General features: G+C 51.0%; 1 protein-coding gene across 4 annotated transcripts in view; it reads left to right on the top strand.

Annotated features, from left to right (window-relative positions):
- Window positions 1–24860, top strand: part of RIN3 (Ras and Rab interactor 3) — a 117965-nt gene that overhangs the window by 4324 nt on the left and 88781 nt on the right. For 2 of the 4 annotated variants that reach the window (XM_079914620.1, XM_079914619.1), the window contains exon 2: window positions 15058–15081. The exons of the other annotated variants lie outside the window; for them this stretch is intronic. In XM_079914620.1, the coding sequence (XP_079770746.1) occupies window positions 15058–15081 (24 nt within the window). The remainder of the gene's footprint in view (window positions 1–15057; window positions 15082–24860) is intronic. 4 annotated transcript variants of the gene reach the window in all.

The following is a 24860-nucleotide window of genomic DNA, read 5'->3' as shown; positions in this document are numbered from 1 at the left end:
CTTCCAGACCCTAAAAGAGACTCTGGCCCACAGGAAGCGAAAGGTACCTCACCAGCTTAAGCCTTCAATTCAGGCCCTGAGAAGCCCCAGTGCACCCCTGGGAAGCAAGTAGGAGTGCAGGGGATGGGGTCACAGGGGCTGCTTGGGATAGGGGAGTCTCAGCACATTTGCCCGTGGCCCCCTTCCCATCTCCCCTACCACCTGACAGGCCTTATCCTGGGCCTTGGTCCCTATACTGTGGTCTTTTTTTTTTTTAAATAAATTTATTTATTTTTATTTTTGGCTGCGTTGGGTCTTTGTTGCTGCACGCAGGCTTTCTCTAGTTGCTCTGAGTGGGGGCTACTCTTTGTTGTGGTGCGCGGGCTTCTCATAGCAGTGGCTTCTCTTGTTGCAGAGCACGGGCTCTAGGCGCGCGGGCTTCAGTAGTTGTGGCTCGCGGCCTCTAGAGCGCAGGCTTGGTAGTTGTGGCGCACCGGCTTAGTTGCTCCGCGGCATGTGGGATCCTCCCAGACCAGGGCTCGAACCCGTGTCTCCTGCGTTAGCAGGCAGATTCTTAACCACTGCACCACCAGGGAAGCCCATCCTCTTGTCTTTTTTATTTTAACTAGTAGCCTCGTAGGTGCAAAGTGGTATCTCATGGTGGTTTTGTCATTTACTGCTTTAAAAAAAAAATTATACACGTAACAACACGTGTTCTTTGTAGAAAATTTGAGAATATAGCAAAATACTGTGATAGTCTTGTTTTATATGTCATTCTGAAACCGTGCACCTCAGACTGGAACTTGAACCCACGTGCCGGGACTAGAACCCCGCCAAAACCCCCAGTCTTCCAACTGAGATCACACACCTGGTTTCAGGACTTAATGAAGCTCAGGTTCTTGATGTCTCATCCCAGAAAGGATTCAGTGAGACAAAGTGATAGGTAACAAGTGAGAAACACACTCCACAGACAGTGTGGGCCATCTCAGAAGGTGAGAAAGGCCTATACTGTGGTCTTCACTGAAACAGCAAGTGTTAAAATACAAGGACACCTGCGTTTTAATCTAGGAGATCAGGAAACCAAATCGGAAACCAGCCGGGAATGGGTGTGATATTTGAAGAGGGGCACCCACCCTGGGCCCTGGCTGCCCTCTCAGGCCCCCCAGGAGCTCCCTTTAATAGACGGGAGTCTGAGCTGGCCTGCGGTGCCTCCCAGCCATGGGCCAGAGCAGAGGGAAGGGGAGAACGGGTGCAAGACAACCACAAATTCCGTCCTTCCGACCCCTCCCAGATTCCATCTGTCTTGGCGAGATTCTCTCCTGAGTGAGAGTCGTCCCCTAGGTTGTGTCGTCCAGGCAGTGACAAATGAGCAGCGGTGAAGGGGGTGGGGCGGGCAGGTTCAGAGGAGGGAAGTGCCTGAGCAAAGGCTTGCAGGTGGGACAGTTAGAGTGGGACTCGGGAGGGAGGGGGTCTACCCCCTGGTTATCAGATAGCGGGGATCCAGGGAACAAGAAAGGCAAGTTTGGGCCAGAGAGGGACTGATGGAAAGGGGCAAGGAGTATGAAGGGGACTGCCCATGGGGACCCATCCTCATCCCAGGTTACTCTAGGAGTTTGGGGCACCTATATGCCCAGAAAGAGCCCCAACACGGGAGAGGTGACCCAGAAAAGACCCAAACTTCCTGTTTGTCCCTTGCTCTCTACCTTCCACTAGAGAGTCCCCTTTATTTATTTATTTTTATAAAGGCAGCCCTCTTTTTTTCTTTTATTTATTTATTTTTGGCTGCATTGGGTCTTCATTGCTGTGTGCGGGCTTTCTCTAGTTGCGGCGAGCGGGGGCCACTCTTCGTTGCGGTGCACGGGCTTCTCATTGTGGTGGCTTCTCTTGTTGTTGAGCACGGGCTCTAGGCTTGCGGGCTTCAGTAGTTGTGGTGCATCGGCTCAGTAGTTGTGGCTCGCGGGCTCTAGAGCGCAGGCTCAGTATTGTGGCGCACGGGCTTTGTTGCTCTGTGGCATGTGGGATCTTCTCGGACCAGGGATCGAACCCTCGTCCCCTGCATTGGCAGGCGGATTCTTAATCCCTGCGCCACCAGGGAAGTCCCGGGAGTCGCCTTTAGAAGTGAGCTAGGGGTCAGGAATCATCTTATCCTTGGGACGCCGCCACATCCTCCTCCATGCAGCCTTCCATCCATGCCAGTTGGAGATTTTAGAGAAGCCAAAACCCCTTTATAATATTATGTCTTCCTATTTAGATTATAAACCTCCAGTTAAAAGGGATCAGAACTGTTCCGTATCTTTCTGTCCTGCCCACAGTTGTCACTCAGTAGATGCTTGAAAACGATGGTATACTGAACAGGATTCTAAAAATCGCCTCGCAGCTTTCTCTTTTGTATCCTGAAGCACCTGAACTTCTGGAACTATTTGCAGGGCGGCCCAGACCTCAGGGGTAGGAGGGCCCAGATCAGGGAGGTGAGGAATCCAGCTCCCCTTCTGCAGCAAGAGGTGAGGCCGAGGCCACCACACCCCTCTCCCAGTCTGGAACAAGGAGGGGACTGGCCACCCAGGGAATTGAGTAGGGACCCCCCTCCCCTCATTTTATCCTCCCTGTCTGTGTCCCTCACTTCTGTGGAAGAGAGGCTGGGAGAAGGTGAAGCTCTGGGTCACGGATAGACATGTGTCCTCAACCAAAAGAATGGAGTCAGCTGGGTGCACAGGATCTGGGGGAACCCTGGCTGGTCAGTGGGTCCCAAATGAAGGTCTGTGGTCCACTGAGAAACTGGGAGAATAAGGTGTTGTTGTGTTTGTGTGTGTGTGTGTGTGTGTGTGTGTGTGTGTATCAGCCAAGGTTGCCAAGCTATCTTTTCTTGGGCAGAACTGTTCCTTATTCTGAGGTTAGGTCTTTTTGCCGTATTAAGCTTCCTTTCTTTTATGAAATGATTGGGCACGTTGATGGTGGTAGTTAGGTTTTAATGTCCTTTGGGCAAAATAAAAAGTTGCTAGAGAAAAGTCGGAAACACTGCTCAAGCTGCTTCAGTGGAATTTATCCATTTTGTGTCCCCTTCGGCCCCTCTCCCGTCCCTGCCACACCTGGCAATCAGAGAGTTGACCTAGTTGTATCGTCCTTTGCTGATTTGGAAGATGCTTGGGGACTGCGTGCTGTGGAACATCCGTAGGGCTGGAGCTTACCCTAGGGTCCCGTGCCGATCTGGGATTGTACTCTAGGGAGCAAGTCCCTTACTCTCCCTTGGCCTCAGTTTTCCCATCTGAGAAATAAACTCAGTGACCTCTAAGGACCCTACTCCTCCTGACACTCAGTGATTCCCTGAATTACTGGCCAACAGGTGTCTTGGAGCGATATTGGAGTGCCAGTCGGAGATGAGACGGCTCTTCTTTCCTCTGATACAACAGTCTAGAATATACTTTCATAAGAAACAAAGACCCAGAATGGAGACTTCTGGGTCATCACCCTGATCAAGTGCCTGGAAGAAAATGTCTTCACTGCTGTGGGGTGATTTTTGAAAAACTGGTGTTGCAAAAAGCACGTGTCTTTTGGGAGCCCACTTTGGGGAAGGACCCCTGGCTTCCTGGTAGCGTGCGCGGCCGGGTCGGCAGATTGGGAAGTTTCCCTGGAGTGGCCTGTCTGAGTGTGACTTGGATCCGTGAGTGGCGCCTGCCCTGGTGCTGGCTGGCACGGGAGCCGTGGGGGGTGCAGAGGAGGTGGTGGAGGCCTGGTGTCGCCGGGTTCCTGGCTGGGAAGGCTGCTCCCGTAGGGGTTTGAGAGGGGCGAGGTCTGAAGGAAGGCCCAGCAAGGGAGGGGTCGGGCAGGCCCCCTGACTGAGGGAAGGGGCTCCCTGCCAGGCAGGCCGGGTCTCCCCACACGCACCCAGTGCTGTCCTGGCAGGGCCAGCCTGTCCCCGCGTGGCGGGGAGGTGGGCCGAGGACACAGTGTGCCTGCTCCCCTCCCCCCAAGCTGCTACACACGCACACACACACACACACACACACACACACACACACACACACACACACAGTGAAACCAGCCCTTTCCCTCCTGCCAGTGTGGCCTTCAAGGAGAAGAAAGGAAGTGGGCAGGTCCAGAGGAGCCCTTCACATGGCCACCACCTCTGTCTCCCCCCACCTGCCAGCAAGGCCCCGAGCAGCCTCTCTAGGCCGTGGCTTGGAGGAGGCTGTCCCCCGTGGCTGGAACAGCTCCGGTGGTCAGGGGCATCCAAAGTGTTGGCAGCGCCCCTTGCCCCATCTTGCCAGTAGCTCCTGGGGCTGCCCCTACCCCAATCTGTCCGTGTTTGAAAGACCCACCCAGCCTGCTATGAAATGTCAGTTCCCTTGTAGAAGAAACGGCCTACGGAGCGGTTGTGGTCAAGGCCTGTTGCTGCTATAGGTGCAGCGGCACCGGCGCACGCTCAGGCCACATCCTATAGGGCAACGGCGCCAGCCCGAGGACAGGGCCGCTTGTGTCCTACATCCTGGGACCAGGCAGGGTGAGAGCTCCCCCAGAACCTGGCTCCACCCGCCAACCTGGAGCTGGGGGGTGGGGGCTGGGTGTAGAGTCCAGGATTCCAGGAGAGGGAGGCCAGGGTACTGAGGGGCTGGCCTTGAGGGGCTCTCTTAGGGGACACTTTGCCCCATGAACGTGGCCCCCATTTCATCACCGACTCTGACATCTCAACTTTGTATTCCGTAGTTAAGAGATGGGACTTCAAATGCTAGACACCACCTCAGCTCCTCGACTACCATTCAGTGTGAGGTGTCAGGGCTGATGAAAGAGGCTGTTTTCCCAAGAAAGAAAGAAGAGAAAAGGGGATGCGGAGGGACATCCCTCAGGGAGGAGAGGAGACCCCAGTGGGAGCAGAGATGCGTTCCCTCCTGCACAGGTTTTCCCAGGGCTGGGCTGTTCCCTGCACAGATTTTCCCAGGGCTGGGTTGTTCCCTGCACAGGTTTTCCCAGGGCTGGGCTGTTCCCTCCTGCACAGGTTTTCCCAGGGCTGGGCTGTTCCCTGCACAGGTTTTCCCAGGGCTGGGTTGTTCCCTGCACAGGTTTTCCCAGGGCTGGGTTGTTCCCTGCACAGGTTTTCTCAGGGCTGGGTTGTTCCCTGCACAGGTTTTCCCAGGGCTGGGCTGTTCCCTCCTGCACAGGTTTTCCCAGGGCTGGGCTGTTCCCTGCGCAGGTTTTCCCAGGGCTGGGCTGTTCCCTGCACAGGTTTTCCCAGGGCTGGGCTGTTCCCTCCTGCACAGGTTTTCCCAGGGCTGGGCTGTTCCCTGCACAGGTTTTCCCAGGGCTGGGTTGTTCCCTGCACAGGTTTTCCCAGGGCTGGGTTGCTCCCTGCACAGGTTTTCCGAGGCCTGGGCTGCTCCCTGCACAGGTTTTCCCAGGGCTGGGCTGTTCCCTGCACAGGTTTTCCCAGGGCTGGGTTGTTCCCTGCACAGGTTTTCCCAGGGCTGGGTTGCTCCCTGCACAGGTTTTCCCAGGGCTGGGCTGTTCCCTGCACAGGTTTTCCCAGGGCTGGGCTGTTCCCTGCACAGGTTTTCCCAGGGCTGGGCTGTTCCCTGCACAGGTTTTCCCAGGGCTGGGCTGCTCCCTGCACAGGTTTTCCCAGGGCTGGGCTGCTCCCTGGGTTAGTAAATGTGCATCTTCACCCACGTCCAGGGACCAGAGCAATAAAGGCCTTTGCATCTGAAAGTCACAATTTGACGATCTCTGGCTAAAGGGGCAAGTTCTCAAGAAGGAATGCACTGGGGATCTGTTTCCCCAACTACCAGGGCCCCAGACTCCTTAATCTCAGTCAGCGTCAGAGATGGATACTGTAAATTTCTCTAGGGATGTTGCGGTTCCAAGCAAGGACTTAACTCTCTACCAGTGGCGCCTGAGGACAGCGTTTACTGCGCTTGCTCTTCTGTTCTTGACATTTTGACGGAGCAGCCATCTACAGTATATTCAGGGATTCTTTTCCCAATGAACGTCTTCCACATCCATCCTCACCTATCCATCCATCCATCCAGTTCTCCAGCTCTCCATCCATTTATCCATCCATCTGTTCCCCCATGCATACACCCATCCATTCATCTACCCATCCATTTCTCAAACATTTGTTGTACATCTAGGAGTTTCCAGTTTATCTACTAGGGAAAATAAGAGAAACATGCACAGAATAAAAGTACAGGGCACTGTATTAAAAATTGCCGGGGCTCTGTCACACTGGGCTGGGGTGAGCAGGAAGGACTCCCTGGCAGAGGTGGCATCTGGATTGGGGCTTGAAGGATGAGTAGGATTTTAACTGAAATCGGGCTTATGCAGGGAAGGGTGTCTTAGACAGGAGAAAAGCATGAAGCAGGGAAAACGGGAAAGGACAAGTTGTATGCAGGAGCCCTAAAGAGCTTGGTCTGGGGACAGGGAAGAAGGGTTCTTTGTGCAATGGGCCTAGAAAGGGAGTTGGGGCCCAGGTGGAAGAGGTGGATTTTACCACAGTGATGAAGACCACAGTCTGCTCTCCCTCTTAGAGCGGGGCAACCTGGGCAAGTCACTGGCCTGTACCTGCCAGGACACCTCCCTCTTCCTCCTCTGCCAATTAAGCAGTGATCCCTACCTCACAGGCTTGTTACATGAGAGGCTGTTCTTACTTATTTGGGCTGTGAGACCAGGTGGGGGCTGCTACCTCTCTGTATATGGTGTGTGTGTGTGTGTGTGTGTGTGTGTGTGTGTGTGTGTGTGTGTGTGTGTGTACTGTTGATTTTCAAAAAATATTTTATTTTATGCCTGAAAAAATTCACACACAGACGCACAAATGGTGAAATTTAAAGCATCAAACACTTCATCTTTTTGAGGCTGCACCAGTCCAAGTGCATGTTTAACTTAATTTCGATCTTTGGTGCACAGTTTTGAGCTGTGTGTATATGTTGACTTGTGTTCCTCTTTTTTCACTGAGTGTTATTTCCTGTACGTATTTCTACATGCCGTGCTGTGGACGTATGTTGCCTACCTATCATCTTTGATGGCCTTATCGTATTATAATCATTTTAATGGTTGGAGTTGGCATAGACATATGTCAACTTTTTTCCAAGTCCCCTCTGTTTTAAATGAAGCCCCTGAGAACTTATGTGGGTCTAGGGTTCGGGGACCATTTCTTTGAGATCGATCACCATCTTGGGTATTTGAGTTCAGGGGTGAAGCAGAGCCTGTTGATTGGCCCCCTGAATTTCAGTTGGGCATAAATTTTAGCTAAACAGTTTCCTTGCAGTTAGGTGTTGCTATGTGATTAAGTTTGGACGTGGGGTGTAAAATTTGCTTGGTGATGTCCTTAAAGAGAAGGGTCATGCTTTCTGTTTTCTTTCCCCTTGGCTGGAATGTAATGGCTGGAGTTGAAGCAGCCATCTTGGACTCTGAGGTGAACTTGAGAATGGAAGCTATGCCGAGTAGAGCAACAACAATATAATATATAATATATAATATATAATATATAATAAGGGTGTCAGACATGTTGACACATCATCCCAGCTTTGTACTACTTACCCAGACTTGCATATGAGAGAGGAATACATATCTACCTTATTTAAATCACTGTTCTTTTAGATTTTCTATCACAAACTTAATCCTAACTGACACACACACACAGTTATCTTTTGTCACATAGCACCAGAGTATATGCCAGAAATACTAAAGCCGCCTTGCAGGGCTACCTGCAAATCTTTATTTCCTAGTGGAGGTGGGAAGGAGGAAAAGGAGGAGAGGGGAGAGGCGCTTTGCATCAACTAAGCCTCTTATTTCAAGGACTACATTGCAAACATTTTTTTTTTCTCATATTGAGTGTTCGTGAGTTTGATGGAGAACTCTCCTAGGTTAGCCCTCCTTGTGCTGACGTTGCGATGTTGGTTCTCCCACTGCACCGGCATAAGAAAAGCCGGGGCGCATCTGATACAGTGCCTGGCCGCTGCCATTCATTCTTTCTTTCTTTCTTTCTTTCACGGCTTCCTTATTGACCACTTGCTGGGTGCCAGGCTGGGTTTGTGCTGATCACTGGCCACCAGGGGTCTTGAGTGGTCACCTCACCTCTCTGCTCAGCCTTGAGAAAGGTTTGTCCTGAGACGGCTAGGACTGGCCTTCCCTTTTCCAGGGACAGCACAGGCTCATTTGGAGCCTGTAAGACCCTGCTCCGAGCTGCCATCCCACAGCCCAGAACCACCCCTCCCTGCCCCCGGGCATGAGGAGGGCCTCAGGGCTTTGCCTGAGAGGCCAGTGTGAGACCTGGGATTGAGCTGGGTGGGCTGTCTTGAAAGGCTGGGCGAGTGCCTTTGAAGTGGTTTGAAAGGCGGGCAGGGGGCTTCTTTCCACGTGCCAAAGCAGACCCCCATCCCTGGCTCTAGCCTCGTCAGGCATCAGAGCTCAGTGTTGCTCTGGTGACCCCCTAATCCAGCCCCCGCTTACAAATAAGGCTCAGAGAGGGGAAGTGGTCACTCCAAATTCTCTCAGCTGCACCCCCAGCCTTTTTCCCAAGGCTCTGTGCAGGTGCCTAGGCCGCTCTTCTGCACGAGGCCCTAGAGATGGGTGACGGGGTGGGCACAGACACATCAGCCATCACTGGTTGCCTCTCCCTCCAGCCTCTGGGAAGTGCTGAGCTCTTTCCTGCCTCGGGGACTAAGCATACACTCCCCACCTCCAACCTCCTGCAAAAGCCTTCCAGGCTGTCGAGCCTCTAGGGCTGTTGCATGCAGTCATGCAGGTTGTTCACTGCCCACAGGCACCTGCTGAGAGAGAAACAAGGGGGCACTGAAATTTCCTCTTGCCAAGCCCTGTGTGAGTCAGGTGTGTGTGCGGGAGTGGAGGTGGGGTTGCCTGCATCCGTGGGGAGCAAGGATCATCTTTTCCTAATTTGCACAGAGGTGACGCATAGGCTACTGGGGACACCAGTGTGGCTTAAACAACAACTGGGCCAGCAGAAGACCCATCGGCACCGTCAGAGCCACGTTCCTCATGCCTGTCGCGGCGTATTCTCTGTCTGTGGCCCCGCTAGCCTGTAAGCTCTCAAGGGCAGAGACAGTGACTCTTCCGGGCAGGTGTCACTGTCAGATCAGCACTGTGCTGGGCCCAGAGCACGCGGCTCAGAGAACGCCGTGCTGAGCAAGAGTTGTAAGGGCTGGAGAGGCGTGTCCCGCACAGGCTTGGAAAATGTTCGTCGAGTGCATATATGGCAGGTTACTGCCCAGGAGACAGGTGAGGAGGGATCGACCAGGATAGAGGGCCTCTGAGAGACGGGAAGGGGCCAGCCAGGAGCTTGCAGAGGGGGCGTGGGCTGTGCAAGCCTGAGTAGCAGAGTGAAGGGGGGTGACTGGGCAGGACGTCGCGCTCGACTCTGGGCGGGAGGCCCTGAGAGCAGAAGCTGTGGCCGGAGAAACCAGAGCCACACCTGGCCTCGCCCAGGCTCCACTCTGCAGGGCCAGGGCCGAGCGGGGCACAGTGTGGGTAGTTGCCAAAGCCTCCCAGCTCCTCCCCCGCCCTTAGACTCCCACCCAGCCAAGTCCTGGAGCCCCTCTCCGGCCTGTACAGTGCTGGTCCAGCAGGTACCCGACAACTCAGCCTTGTCCCAAGATCCCCCGTCCTGTGGGCCACAGGAGTGACAGGCAGTGCTGTGCCTGCAGGGTGCAGGATGGTCCCCTGGAGTGCTGGGGTCCCCAGCTGGCTCAGGGGTGTCCTGCTCAGACTAGGGTACATCTGGGGGAGCTTTCCCAGGGAGGTGAGAGCCGAGCTGAGTGGCGTCTAGGAGTTTCCCAGGTAAACCTGGGGGTGGGTGGGTGGGAGCAGGCACCCAGCGTGGCCCTCTTGCGGGTGCCGCGGGCTCAGTGTGCCTGGCGTTTGCTCTCCGCGTGGCCTGCGCAGGAGAGGGGACCAGGCACCAGAGGCTCTTAGGCTGAATCCTGAAGGCCACGGAGATTGAGACAGGCTTGTCCCCCCCATTTTTAAAGTTGGGCTGTGCATTGGCTTCCTAGGGCTGCTCTGACAAAGTAGCAGAAACTGGGTGGCTTAAAACCACGGAAATTTGTTTTCGCAGTTCTGGAGCATTCTGAGATCAAGGTGACAGCAGGGCTGTGCTCCCTCTGAGACTCTGGGTAGCATCTTCCTGCCTCCTCTCAGCTTCTGGTGGCCCTGGCAGTCCTTGGGGTCCCTTGGCCTGCTGCTGCATCCCTCCAGTCTCTGCCTGGTCACAGGGCCATCTCCTTTCTGTGTGTCCATGTCCTTGTGTCTCCCCTTCTTATAAGGATGTCAGTCGTATCGGATTAGGGCCCTCACCCCTGCTTCAGTGTGACCTCATCTTAACTAATTACATCTGCAACGACCCTATTTCCGCATAAGGTCACATTCTGAGGTCCTGGGGATTAGGACTTCAACATATCTTTTGGGGGGACACACTTCAACGCCATAACAAGGTAAAATTTATATAGAGTAAAATTCACCCTTTTCTGTGTACTTTTCTATACGTTTTGGCAAACGTAGAGAGTCAGGTAACCTCCATCACAGTCAAGATATAGAACAGTTCTGTCACCCTCCAAAATTCCCCTCTGCCCTTTTGTAGTCAGCCCCTCCTCCGCCCCAACTCTGGCATCACTCGTCTCTTCTCCACCCTTGAGTTCTGCTGTTTCGAGAACATCATGTGAATGCTGCCTTGCGAGTCTGGCTTCTTTCACTTGGCGGAAGGCATTGGAGCCCCATCCGTGTTGTGTATCTCAGTACTGAGCTCCTTTTTATTGTTGATAGTATTTCATTACATGGATGCTTCACAGTTTGGTTATTCATTCACCCCTGGTGGCACACTGGAGTTGTTTCCGATTTGGGGCAATTGCAGATAAAGCTGCTGCCAACGTTGGCGTATGAGGTATAGGTTTTTGCATGGGAATCACATGGCCGCTTGCATCGGCTGCTGTGTGAAGAAGGGCATGGGGTTTGGGGGAGGAGCCCATGGGGAGACCGGAAGGATGCTACTGTAGGGGTCGGGGCGAGCAGTGATGGAGCCCTGGACCAGGCTCTCGGCAGTGGGGACGGGGGGATAGGAGCCTACTGGTGTGTATCTAGGATGGAACCTAGTGCTGGACTGCGTTTGCACCCCTGAGGTCAGGAGGCCACCTTTATTATCTCCCACCAGCCCGCCCTTCACCTCTGCAGGAGACAGTGGCAGTCGTGGCCCAGCATGGCTGTCCGGACATGAGGACGTGGAGTGGGGAAGAGTGCAGCTAGGGGCGCCAGAGGCTCCCCTGCAGCCGCCACTAATAGCGTCCTCCCCTGTTTCTCCCAGATCTGTCCTCTACCTCGGACGGGAACTGACCACGGTGGCAGGCCAGCAGGCTCAGCAGTTACAGGCTGGGTGTTGAGCTGGGGCCTGGACTGCGCTCCAGGGCGAGAGGTGTGCTGGGTCCTAGTTCAGACGCCACGGCAGCTCCCAGGGTGCATGTCCAGGTCGGCCACGGTTGGTGCCAGCCTAGCGAAGGGATGTTTATGGTCAATCCTCGTTATTCACAGATTCTGTATTTGCAAATTGGCCTACTGGCTGAGATTTATTCGTAACCCCCAAGTCATAGTGCTTTGGAAGTCATTTGCAGCCGTGCACAGAGTGATGAAAGATCTTCTGACACTCATGTTCCCACCTGAGGCGCCGAGCAAGGCGAATCTGCCTTCTAGTTTCCGTTCTCACACTTCAAACAAGTGTCCTCGTCGTGGTCTGTTATGTTTTTTGAATTTTCATGCTTTTGGCGGATGCTTTCGCTGTTTAAAATGTCCCCTGGGCGTAGTGCTGCAGTGCTGTTTAGGGTTCCTAAGGGCGAGAAGGCTGTGACGGGCCCCGTGGAGAAAATACGGGTCTTAGAAAAGCTTTGCTCAGGCATGAATTGTAGCGCTGTTGGCCGGAAGGTCAAGGTTAATGAATCAGCGATATGTAGTAAATAAGGTGTCTTTAAACAGAAACACACATAAAATAAGATAGGTCTTGATCAGTTGATGAAAATGTTGTGACCAGCAGCTTGCAGGAACCTACCCGTGTGTTTCCCCCAGAAGCAATGGTTCTGTTTCCGGTAACTCAGAGTCCGTGGCGACTTTGTAAAACATACCAACTACAAATGCTGAGAATGGACTATATGTACGTCGTATAGATAAGTTAGCTCTCGGCTAAACTGTCTGCACGTCAGTATCAGCAGTTCATTCCTCTGGATTACGAAGTGCCTGACTTGTGCGTGGTCTGTTTTTAAGATGCACGCGTCCTTGAGATAGGCACCATCCCTTCTGTCCCTGGACTTTGGTCCTCTCTCCCTCCAGTGAAATTCAAGGCTTGGAAAGGACAGTTTGCAAGGAGGGGAGCGGTCAGTGCCGGGATGTCACGTTCTGTGATTCTCACAGATGCGTCTCTGTAGGGAGCAGCGTATCCATCAAGGCATAAAAATCAGGGACCGTTGGCATTCACAGATTTGACACTAATATTACAGCGATTATGTCAGACCCCTTTGCTAAAAGCTGTTTCTCAGTTAATTGTCACAGCCCTGTGAGGCTGGGGTTGCAGTGCCCAGTTTACAGGCGAGGAAACTGAGGCACAGCAAGCGACTCAGTGGAAGCCCTCGGCAATCCATGGCAGAGCCGGGACCCGAATCCAGGTTTGTCCGAGTCCAGAGCCTCTGGCCTTCACCCCTGAGCTCCCTGCATCCCTGTGCTGCATCCCAAGATTCCAAGACCCTGCTGCCTCCCCTAGATCCAGGTGTGCCTGGATCCTGGGAGGGTGCTGCCCCCAGCCTTCTGAGCCCCACGGAGGGGGTGACCTCATAGCCCCCTCCCCGAGTTGGCCATATATGATGGGCCAGGTGGAGAGCCTTGGAGGTGCAGAAAGGGGCACCGACCCCACCCGCCAGCCTCTCCCTTGTCATCCACTGACCAAATCACGCCCTATGACCCCTGTCCTTGGAGTCGCTGGGAAACACTTTAACCCGGAGGGATGGCGTGTTCCTCTTCAGTGCACCTTCCTGTCTCCCCGCCCCAGTGCCTCTCGATGGTCCCCAAGGTAATGAGCCAGTGGCCTCAGCTTCCTCCACCTCCCACACTTGAAAACTCACCACCAGTAACTTCCCTTATGCTAAGGCACGAGGGACCATGCACACTGTAAAGTCTGCCGGGGGGAGGCGGGCGGGAGCCGGGTACCAAAACCCTAGAAAGGATGCAGCCCTGAGGGTGGAATTTCAGGCGGGAGGTGGGGCATCCGTTTAGTTTTGTAAGGTGGGCCCGGGCCCAGGAGGCACCCTGCCAAGAAGCATCAGGACCAGCGAGCCTGGGACGTGCTCGTGACCAAGCCGAGGAAGTGTGGTCACGACAAGTGTAAGGTGGGCTGCAGGGTAACTCAGTGTTGCCAGCGGGTGGAGGAATGTGGTGCTGTAGCAGTTCCTGCAAGGTGCAGGTCGGGGCCTGGCGTCCCCAGCCTGTGTCCTCGGGGTGCGGGCAGTGCCCGCGGGAGGGCAGCTGTCGGGCGTCAGCGTTGCATTCGGCCCCAAGCCCTGGGCTGGCCCTGGACCTGACCCCACTTCCAGTTTAGAAATGGGGGTTCACTTTGTCAAAGCACATCCTTCTCGCTCTGTGGTCATGTTTCACCCTTCTGGCAACCTCTGAAAGAGCGGAGGGATGGGTATCCTTTCACTTGTTTCACTACTGAGAGAACTGAGGCCCGGGGTGGGTGGGGCGCTTGCCCAAGGACACACAGCAAGTCTGTAGCAGAGGCTAGACTAGAGCCCGGCTCCCTTTCCAGGGCGAAGCATTTTCTGCACCACTCAGAGCTGTCCAGCATGAGTAGCTCCACAGCAACCGTCGACGGAGCCATTGTGAAGCTCCAGATGCAGTCGGCTGTTTTGTCCTCACAGCAGCCTTATGGGGTCTGTACAGTTGTCAGTCTCATTTCACAGACCTTGAAAGGCTGGTGTCAGAGCGGAATTCAGTCAAGCCCTGGACGCTAAGGGCGAGGGACAGAGAAACGCCAGCAGAGGTCCAGCAGGGCTGGGGGTGGGGGCCTGGGTGAGGGCGTGGAGGGCCCTCTGGCCCCTTCTGGGCTGAGTCCTGTCCGCCGTGGGGCTGCTGCTCCCTCCTCAGCCCCACTGTCAAGCCCGAGAGGAGATCTCCTTCCCGTTTCCCCCAGATGATGGGGAGCCGCTGAGTAAGCAGCAGGCCGGGCCAGAGACCAAGGTCACGGTGTGACCTGTGGGCTGCCACGTGGTGTGGGCGCTCCTGGAGGGAGGCTGGCAGGGGCAGAGGGAGGGCCTCCCCAGAGCTATCAAGGCCTCCTGTTTCCCAAGCCTGGCTCATCTGGGGAGGAGAAGGCAGCGGAAGGAGGGTGGGCAAGGACTCTGGCAGCTCTGTAGGGACAGGCCTGGGGAGGCCTGGGCTGGGATCCATGTGCAAAAGGGGCCTTGTCTGCAACCAGCTGCGGGGGGCAGCTCCTGAGAGAAGGGGGCCTTAAACACTGGAACAAATGACCGAGGGCACAGTCTCCTTTCCCGAAGAACTTTCCAAGTAAGGTAATGGCTAATGGTAATAACATTGACATGTATATCGTTGTCTTTTTTATCTTCTTTCTTTTTTCTTTCTTTCTAATTAAAAACAAATCCCACACACAGTACACGAATTCACACACGCTGAAAAGATTTAAACAATAGACAAATCTAGACCTACACTGTCCAATACAATAGCCACTAGCCACATGTAGCTATTTTACAAATTAAATTAATTAAAATGAGGTAACAGCCGCACTGGCCGTATTGCAAATGCTCCGTGGCCACAGGCAGCTGATGGTGGCCATACTGGACGGTGCAGACATGGGACGTTTCTATCACTGCACGAAGTTCTTTGGGGCAGCTCTGGCTAGGTCACGAACGGGGAAAACCCTACCAACTGAAAAATAATTTCTGGAATCAGTTTGGTTCCTTTGGACCTGTTTTATGTATTTACTTACGTCTGGGTGTCCACCCTTCCCATACGCAATTCTGTCTGATCTGCCCAGCTACTTGGCCCTATGAGTATGACATTTCTCTCTCTCTTCTTTTTTTTTTTTTGCAGAAGAGGAACTGAGTCTCAGAGAAGGTAAATGGGCCACAGGTAAGGGGAGGGTCAGCATGGGTTTGTTCCCTAGGGTCAGAGGCCCTCCCCTTGGTGTGTCCAGGTGACCGAGGTGCAGCCAGCCAGGGCCTACGGCAATCTTCTCACATCCCTGCACATTTCACTCAGTGGTATGTGAAGGAGAGGCCAGACAAGCACATTGATCTTCCAGGAAGACTCTCTGCGGGGCGTCTATTCTTCCATTTTAATTGTGTCCCCTGCCATGTTCGCCTGTTATTTTCTGATTTTCGTAGTAATACACACTCAGTGTAAAAGTTGGGAATGTGCAAAAAAAAAGTGTCAAGAAGGAGACAGAAATCACTTAATCCCAGGATTAACAGCCGCTCGCTCGTGGACGAGCTTATACTCCTGCCGGTGGAGCAGGAGTGTCGGCTTCCTCCACAGCCCCGTCATGGAGGTCTGCCTCATGATAACCGTTCTCATGGGCTCTTGTAGTTTAAACTCCAGATTCCCTGATTCCTCAGGCTGTTGAGAAGCTTTTCAGACCTTTGTTGGTCATTTGGATAGCCTTTGTGTGAAGGGCCGGCTCAAGCCTCTTGCCCATTTTTCTGTTATATTCATTTTTGTTTGTCTTGTCTTTTCATTATTGATGAGTCAAAGTTCTGTGTATAATCTGGTTCTGAGCCCTTTGTGTTACAAATGTCTTCTCCCATGCAGGGCTTAAATTTCACTCTCTTGATGGTGTCCTGATGAACAGAAAGTCTTCATTTTAATGCAGTCAATTTTTTAAATCATTTATTTATTTGGCTGTGCTGAGTCTTAGTTGCGGCACGAGGGATCTTCGTTGCTGCGCGCAGGATCTTTTAGTTGCGGCATGTGGGATCTAGTTCCCTGACCAGGGATCGAACCCGGGCCCCCTGCATTGGGACCGCGGAGTCGTGGCGGCTGGACCACCAGAGAAGTCCTTTAATGCAGTCAAATTTAACAGTTTATTTAAGGTTGGGGTGTGTGTGTGTGTGTACTGTTTAAGAAGTCTCTCTCTTCCATCAGATTATGAAGGTATTCTTTATTTCCTTCTAGAAACTTTTTTGTTTTGCTTTTTACATTTAAGTCAGAAGAGTCTTTGTGGAACTGATTTTTGTATGAACTGTGAATAAGCGGTCACGTTTCTGTCTTTTTCCCATGTGGATACCCAGTTGTCTCAGCACAGTTTGTTGCAAAGACTGTCCTTTCCTCAACATTCTACTGTGACCATATGTACATCAAGTGACTGTGTGGGTGGGGTCTATTTCTGGACTCCTCTAGTCCACTGACCTACGTGTCTGTCTCTGCACCAGTACCACACCTTCTTAATCACTGTAGCTCCATCATAAGTCTTGATATCCAACAGACCAATCCTACCCTTTTCTTCAGGTGTGTCTTGGATGTTCTTGGCTCTTTGCATCACATGTGCCTTTTCACAGAACACCTTTGGGGTTCTCTTTGGGAGTGCACCAGTTCTTTCAGTCAGTTTGTGTAGAATCCATACCGTGAGAGTATTAAGCCTTCCACTCTGTGGACAAGATCTACCCTCCATCTCTTTCTTGTATTGTATTATAATGATTAATATTTAACCTTACATTGTGAGTAGGAGTCTGGAGGGATGTGGCAGAGTGGTTAAGTACATGGACTATAGACTTAGAGAAGGCCAGGGTTCAGATCCCAGCCCTGCCACATTCCACAGCCTCAGTGAGTTGCTTAACTTCTCTGTGTCTCAGTGTCCCCCTCTGTAAAATGGGAACGATAACCAGAGTTACCTTGTAGGGTTGTTTGTTTTCGTTTAGTTTGGTTTTGGCCACTCTGTGTGGCATGCAGGATTTAGTTCCCCGACTAGGGATTGAACCCGTGCCCGCTGCATTGGGAGTACGGAGTCTTAGCCAATGGACCGCCAAGGAAGTCCCTTTTAGGGTTGTTTGAAAAGGTTAACTTAGTTAATATATGTGAAGCAGTTAGAGCAATGCCTGGCAGACAGAAATCTCTGGAAACATTACTAATTTATTTTTGAGTAGGTAATACATTCGCAGGATTCAAAATAAAAATGTATTAAAAAAAAAAAGACATACAGTGAAATAGTCTTCCCACCAACCTTATCCCCCCTGTGGCCGTTCACATAGCTGCCCCACTAATTATTAGTTTCTTCTGTTTTCCTTCAGAGCGACTTTATGCAAATACAGGAAGTTCTTCTTTTTTTTTTCCAACAAGGGAGCACAGTCTACATACTGTTCTGTACTTTGCTTTTGTCACTTAACCACATACACTGGAAACCTTTCCATGTCAGTACACAGAGAGCTTCCTTGTTTTTCTTGGTTTTTTCTTTTTTTACAGTTGCGTAGTATTTACAGAGGCATTGTATTCATTGATTTACCTGTCCCTTTATGATGGACATTAGATCCTTTCCAGTCTTTTCTCTATTACAGACAATACTCCAGTGAATCCAATGAGTATCTCTGTCCAAGCATCATTTTGCACATGTGCGACTCTGTCTTTACAGATGTATTATTCCAGTGTTTGTATTAGGTTGAATATCTAAAATCAGTTTCTCTGTAGGTCAAAAACGGTGGAATGTTGCCAATTTCATATAGTACTAATATTTCCTTAACCACTCAGTCATTTAAAAATTTTTATTGAGCACCTATTCCATGCTGAGCCTGGACACACAGCGGTAGATGTGACCGACACCAGAACACAGAGTTTGGGGAGGGGAAGAGACGGGCATGTAGCAAGCAGTATTGTTTACCTTTTGATCGTTTCCAGTTTTTGACGACTCACACTGTGAGTCACGTTCCAGTGAACATCTTTGTCCATTAAGCTTTATCCGCATTTTAAAAATATCTCTTTGAGACAGATTCTAGAAGGGGCATGACCTACACTGTGCAGTTTTCACCAAAACAAGAAAGCAGAGTTCTCTGGTGCTCCTTGTACAGAACGCAGCTCAGTTCCGCATCTGAAACCCCCTTGACGAGAACTTTTCTTTTTCAAAGTTACGAACTCTTTTACTTCTTTTTCCAATAGGTGATATAATCACATGGTTCAAATCCAAAAGGCACAAAAGGATATATGGGGAAGTGCCTCCCCTCCCATCCCTGTCTGCTCATCTCCCAGCCCCACCCCCCACCCCCGTCTCCTTGGAGGTGCCTCAGCGCATCTTAATGTGCACGCGTCACAAAGATGTACGGGGCCTGCCCATTGGCCTTGGTGACCAGGGTTCTTGTGTCCCCACTGCCTCCAGCTTCAGTCTAAGCCAGGAAATTGGTCCCCCAAATTCTGTCTTTTCCAGTAACCATCTCCATGTTCAGTGAAATTTCCAAGAATTTTCAGGGTGGAGGGGGCGGGGGAGGGAACGTCAGTGCTCTTTCACTATGTGTGACTATTATTGTAAGTATTATTATGATAAGTCTCGAATGGTGTTGGTCCATAGTAGATGCTCAGTAAGTACTTACTGGATGAATGAATGTATGATAACATCATTGAATGTTTGCTATATGCCGGGCAGTATCTTGAACTCTTACAACAATTCCATAATGTAGTGATGCTTATATTTCCTATTTTAAATATGAGGAAATTGAGGCGAGAGAGGTTTAGTTACTTGCCGAGGCCACTAAACTGGGATTCTAACCCAGGCTGTCTGGTTCCCGAGCCCATACTTAAACTGCTAGTCGACATACCACTCAAGGCCTAATTGCACACAGCACTGGGGACAGAATTGGTACCATCATCTATGAACCGGGTCCTGATGGGAGTGGCCAGTCCTAACCTAGGCCTGGCATTGGGGGAGGGGAGGTCAGCAGGACAAGCAGGCTGGGTCACGTCAGGCTGGATTCAAGGGCCTGGCTGGGATCGGGAAAGGGACTGGCACCCGTGAGCCAAAGAAGCTTACAGAGGGAGGGTGGAGGAACTCAGCCCCAGTTCCGGGAAGGCCACGGGCATCCAGGGCTAGAGGCCAGGCGGAGGGAAGCTGTGAGCCAGCAGTCAGAGCATCTGAGAAACGGGGTGTGGGAACAGCCACCAGAAGGGCCTCAGCACTGAAGCCAGGTGCCTCCCGTGGGCTCCACCCAGGCCCCAGTGGACAGGTGGACAGCAGAGCACCCAGCAGGCTGCCTGGGGGCAGGGCTGCGAGCCGGGCACTGCCTGACACACGCTGGGTGGCAGAGTCCTGCAGCACACAGGTGTGGAAAGTTTGAAGGCCTTTGACCCACTCGACCCCTTGATGTGGGCTATGACGTGCGAACTGAGACAGCCAGACCCGTTCTCAGCACTTCCGGGGCCCGGAAGACCTGCTTGAGCTGACTTCCCCTTTGTGAGGCTCTGGGCCGCGGCCTGCCGAGCCCAGTCCCGGCTTCCCTGGGGTGACCCACCGAGGGGTCGGGCTCAAGCTGCACCCGTGCTCCACCTCGCCTTGGAAGGCCTTTTGGTCTCGGGGTGAGGAGACACGTAGGGAGCTTTCTCACAACAGGATTCCAAGCACAGTCCTTGGATCCTCAGGCGTCTGTGGGAACCCGCTAGGGCCTCTTGCAGTTATTTGGCCTGTGGAACTGGGCTGGAAGCATTGGCCGAGCGTCTGCACATTATACATGTGAGAGATGCTGATTCTGAAACCGGCTGCCTCTCTTCCATCTCCACGTGACCTCTCTGGTCATCCTGGAGCTGCGTTGTCGGTTCTGTGTCCTCCAAAGGCTGGGCCGGAGGTGCACCCAGGCGGCAGCTGTAGCTCAGCTTCCACATGTCCAGGAAAAAGCACTTGGTGGAGCGGAAGCCACAGAGAAGCTGGCCTGGCTGCCTGCCTTCTCTCAGCCTGTCTGCTGGGCCAGAGCCAGCCTGGCTCGGCAGAATGCCTTCCGGTGGCACCGGGCCAGGGGTCAGTTGAGTCACAGAATCATGGAATGCATAGTGCTGGAAGGGGCCCCAGTCCTGGGTCTCGTCCGTGCTAGACGATGCATAGCCCAGGACAGAGCCTGTGGCAGACATCACTAGGAGATCCTAGCAGTCTTTCTCGTCTGAGCCTTTAGCATAACAGTCCAGGCCGCTGCTGCCTATCAACTGGGGTTCACAGGGAAATCCAACCTACTTAGCATTCCAGATCGAGTCTAGTCTTCTCATTCTACTGAAGAGGCCGCTGAGCCTAGAGAGGGGAAGTGAGTTACCCAAGGTCACAGAGTGAACAACACAACCAGACCGTGGCCTCCTGAGTCTGAGCTCAGTGCCATTTCCTTTATATCATACCCGTTCTCCTGATGAATACAGGATTTGCACGTAACTACTCATCTCCTAAACTCTTGTTATCTCCCTTCCTTCCCACCGTGTGAACGCAACCTCAGAATCCAAAAAAATTTCCTATAGTTCCCCAAGAATGTTATATATGCAGCTGCAGAAAAGCTGATGCTGTCTTAGGTCATGTTAATAGGAGTAAACTATCTAGATTGAGGGAGGTGATGGTCATGCTCCTTTCTGAGCTGCTCAAGGCACACCTGGGGAATCCTTTCCCCGCTCGAGACTCGACATTTCAGATGGAGAAAGACAGGATGATAAAACAGTGGATACTCAGAAGGATAAAAACGGTGCAGATGAGGGGGCTCAAAACCACTCCATAATTTATGATCAACTGAGTCTCAACAAGGGTGTGAAGAAAATTCAATGGGGAAAAAAACAGTCTTTTCAACAGATGGCTCTGGGACAACAGGATATCCAAATGCAAAAGAAGGAGGTTGGACCCTACCTCACACCATGCACAAAAGTTAATTCAAAATGGAACAAAGACCTAAGTGTCAAAGGTCTCAGACGAAAACAGGAGTGAATCTCCATGATCTTGAATTAGGTGTTGATTTCTTAAGTATGACACCAAGAGTACGAGCAACGAAAGAGAAAATAGATACATTGGACTTCACCAAGATTAAAAACTTGTGTTTCAAACGACACCTTCACCTTTTCATCAGGAAAATTAAAAGACAATACACAGAATGGGAGAAAATATTTGCAAACCAAACACCTTATAAGGCACTTGAATCTACATATAAAGAACTTAACAACTTAATAATAAAAAGATAAATAATCTAATTCTAAAACAGGCAAAGAATCTGAATAAACATTTTTCTAGAGAATGTATACAAATGGCCAATAACTAAAAGATTCTCAACGTACTTATACATCAGAGAAATGCAAACCAAAATCACAATGAGATATTCACTAAACTTATGGTGGTGATCTTCTCATGATGTATGGAAGCCAAATCATTATGCTGCACACCTTAAACTTATACAGTGTTGTATGTGAATTATATCTCAGTAAAATTGGAAGGAAAAAAAGCACAATGAGATACAACTTTATACCTGCTAGGATGGCTATAATTATAAAGATAGATAATAACAGGTGTTGATGAGAATGTGGAGAAATTGGGACCATCCTGAACGGCCAGTGGAGTTGTAAGTTATTTAGCCATTTTGGAAAACAGCCTGGCAGTTCCTTACATGCTAAATATAGAGTTACCGTATGACCCAGCAATTCTAATCTTAGGTATATACCCACGAGAATTGAAAACAATATCTGTACAAAAACTCATACTCGAATATCAGCAGCATTATTCATAATGGCCAAAAAGTGGAAATAACCCAAATGTCCATCAACTGATGGATACGTACAATGTGGCATGTCCGTACAATGGAATATTATTTGGGAATAAAAAGGAATAAAGCACTGATGCATTCAGTGAGCTGTGACCACAGGGGTGAACCTTAAAAACATTATGCCAAGTGAAAGAAACCAAATATAGACCACGTATTGTATGATTCCATATATGAAGTATCAGAAGACAAACCTATTAAGACAGAAAATGGATAAGTGGTTGACACCAGCTGGGGCATTAGGAGGAAATGGGGAATGACAGCTAATGAGAACAGGATTCCTTGCTAGGGTGGTGAAAACGTCCTAAAATTGATTGTAGTGACAGTTGCATAATTCTATGATTATACTAAAAACCATTGCATTGTACACCTTAAAATATTATTAAAAAGCAAACCACTCCGTATGCAAATTCATGGAGACGATGTGTGTAAACCACTGTGGGGCGCAGTGTCGGCCACAGGGGAATAGCTGGTAAATGTTACCTCTGGGCACCACGTGGAAGAGGGGGGCTCTTCAACCTGGAGAAGAGATGGCACTAGGGGTGGGGGGAGGAGATGTGCTGGCCTTCTCCACATAGTTGAAGGGCTGTGTGGGGGTGGCATGAGTTGTCCCTGTGGCCTTAAAAATTGTAGAGAAAGAAACAGAAGGAGAAATTTCAGAGGAGCAGATTTCATCTCAATAGAAATTGAGGATTGCTTCTTGGAATGGGTTTCCCAGTGAGGTAGTGAGCACTCCGTCATTAGAGGTCTTCAAACAGATACAACTACGTGTTGGGATGGTACAGAAAGGACTCCAGTGTTAGGGGAACATCTGAGGTAGAGGACAGTGTTAAAATTCCAGGGGGTGTGCTGCAGCTGATAGGTTCACAAAGGCCTATTGTTCAATATTTAGGAACTTTAAGCTAATTGTTAAGCCATTGATAGCTTGTTATCAGCAATGGTGGGAGTACTTACAATGGCAATCAGCATTCACTACATATCAGGACTTTTTTTTTTTTGTCCTAGACCAGTGCTTACTAGCACATCACTGATCCAGACCAACTGCTCCAACAGGTCTTTTGGTATGCTTGTTACTCAACAGAACTTGGGTCCGCTCACCCACATACAGCAATGCCAGTCTACTGACACCAGGTTGTAGTGAAGGAAAGTACAGCGTTTACTGTAGGTGTCAAGCAAAGAGAATGGGCAGCTCATGCTCAAAAGAAAGACCCGAACTCCCCAATGGCTTTCAGGGAAGGGTTTTTTGTTTTAGTTTTTGTTTTCATTAATTAAGTTATTTTTGTCTGCCTTGGGTGTTTGTTGCTGTGCGTGGGCTTTCTCTAGTTGCAGCGAGCAGGGGCTACTCTTCGTTGCGGTGCATGGGCTTCTCACTGCGGTGGCTTCTCTTGTTGCGGAGCACGGGCTCTAGGCACACGGGCTTCAGTAGTTGTGGCACGCAGGCTCAGTAGTTGTGGCTCGCGTGCTCTAGAGTGCAGGCTCAGTAGTTGTGGTGCGTGGGCTTAGTTGCTCCACGGCATGTGGGATCTTCCCAGACCAGGGCTCGAACCTGTGTCCCCTGGATTGGCAGGTGGATTCTTAACCACTGCACCACCAGGGAAGCCCAGGGAAGGGTTTTTAAAGGCAACATTTGGGGTGAGGGTTGCAGCTCAGGGATCTTCTGATTCGTTGGTGGTGAGGTATCAGGGTGGTGTTTTGGGAATCTTAAGCATCAACCTGGTTCCAGCCAGTCTGGGGTCTACTGCTTATTATGGTCAGCATGTAGTCACCATCCTCCACCTGGATGGCTTGTCTTAGTTTCTGCAGAACGATTGTTATGTATATCCCTTGAGGAGGAACTAGGACTCTGTTTTATCACTGAACTACTATTGTTTAAGCTGTCTTTACTTTTCTTGATTGACTACTTTCCCTTTGTTTCTTCATTCTTTCACTTCCCTAATTAGTAACTGCTTGAATCTGCTCTTTGGAACTCAAGGAAGGCCTAGGAGACCAAAGCCTTTCTCTACAAACAAGAAACGGGGGACACCGAGGGGCTTTTGTATCCAGGAAGGCCCCACAGTGCCCTACTCAGTTTTAATTTCCACTTTTCTTTGATACATCTCAATCCTGAGGGGAACAGGGGCGGGACAAGAAAGGGAATAAAGTTTTGGATTGAGGTTAATCATAAACTTGTCAGGGGAACTCAGTTCCAGGAGGGCTCCCCCACCCCTAAAGTTCCCAGATCCTTCTCCTTTACCAGCGGGAACCCCTTCCCTGCTCTGCCCCAGGGTCTGATGAGCCTTGACTTCCCCCATGAACTGTCTTGAGCTCTCCATCTCACCTAGGAGTTACCACTTAAGTGTCCGCTGTGTCTGGGTTCTTCCTTATACTGTCCCATTTGACCCTCATACAACCTTTGAGGTAAGTGGTGTAGATGAAAGAGTTAATCAGTAGTTGATCTGGAAAGAAATGGAAAATTTTGTTTGAGCCAACCTGAGCATTATAACCCTGGAGACAGTCTTTCAGAGAGCTCTGAAAACTGTTCCACCCTTTAGAGGTCAAAACACAGGTAGATACGTTTTTTGAGACAAAGGGCCATACTCAAATGCCATATAATTGACAGTTTACACAGTCCAGATCTACATTACAAAGCACGCAGTGGGTCATGGGTCATCGTGGCCCCTTACAAGATTAAGAAGGAATGTTATCTCCTAAGGAGGTCTGGTTAATGCAGATGCACAGCACACACTAAAGAGGAGGGAGGAGGCCCAAACCGGCAAATAAAACTTTTATGTTTAAATTTTCTCGTCTTGCCATAAAATATGAATTTTATTTTCTCAGTGGCATAGTCTTCCTGTTTACAGTGGGGGACACTGAGCCCAGGAGGGGTGTTTGTTCATCGTATCAGAGCCTCCAGAGGAGGCGGCTCCCAGCCCCAGATGCCTGCCGCCCGTGCTGGACTGTTCCTGTTGGCATCTTCACCTGTGGTTGGAACTCCAAGCTGTTACTCCCCCTGGCATCAGCTGCTGCTCTTTGGCCCAAGTCTTGTGCTGCCACAGGGCAGAGAAACAGCCCCAGTGACCTCCTCTGGCTTCTGCTCTGGTGACCTTGTGGCAGCTGTCAGAGGATTTTCCTAAAAGTCCCCTGGGGCCTGGTTCTTTGAATGGACTCATC

Source organism: Stenella coeruleoalba, assembly GCF_951394435.1.
Source record: "Stenella coeruleoalba genome assembly, chromosome: 2".
Taxonomy (NCBI): domain Eukaryota; kingdom Metazoa; phylum Chordata; class Mammalia; order Artiodactyla; family Delphinidae; genus Stenella; species Stenella coeruleoalba.
This window is presented reverse-complemented; position numbering and strand designations above follow the sequence as displayed.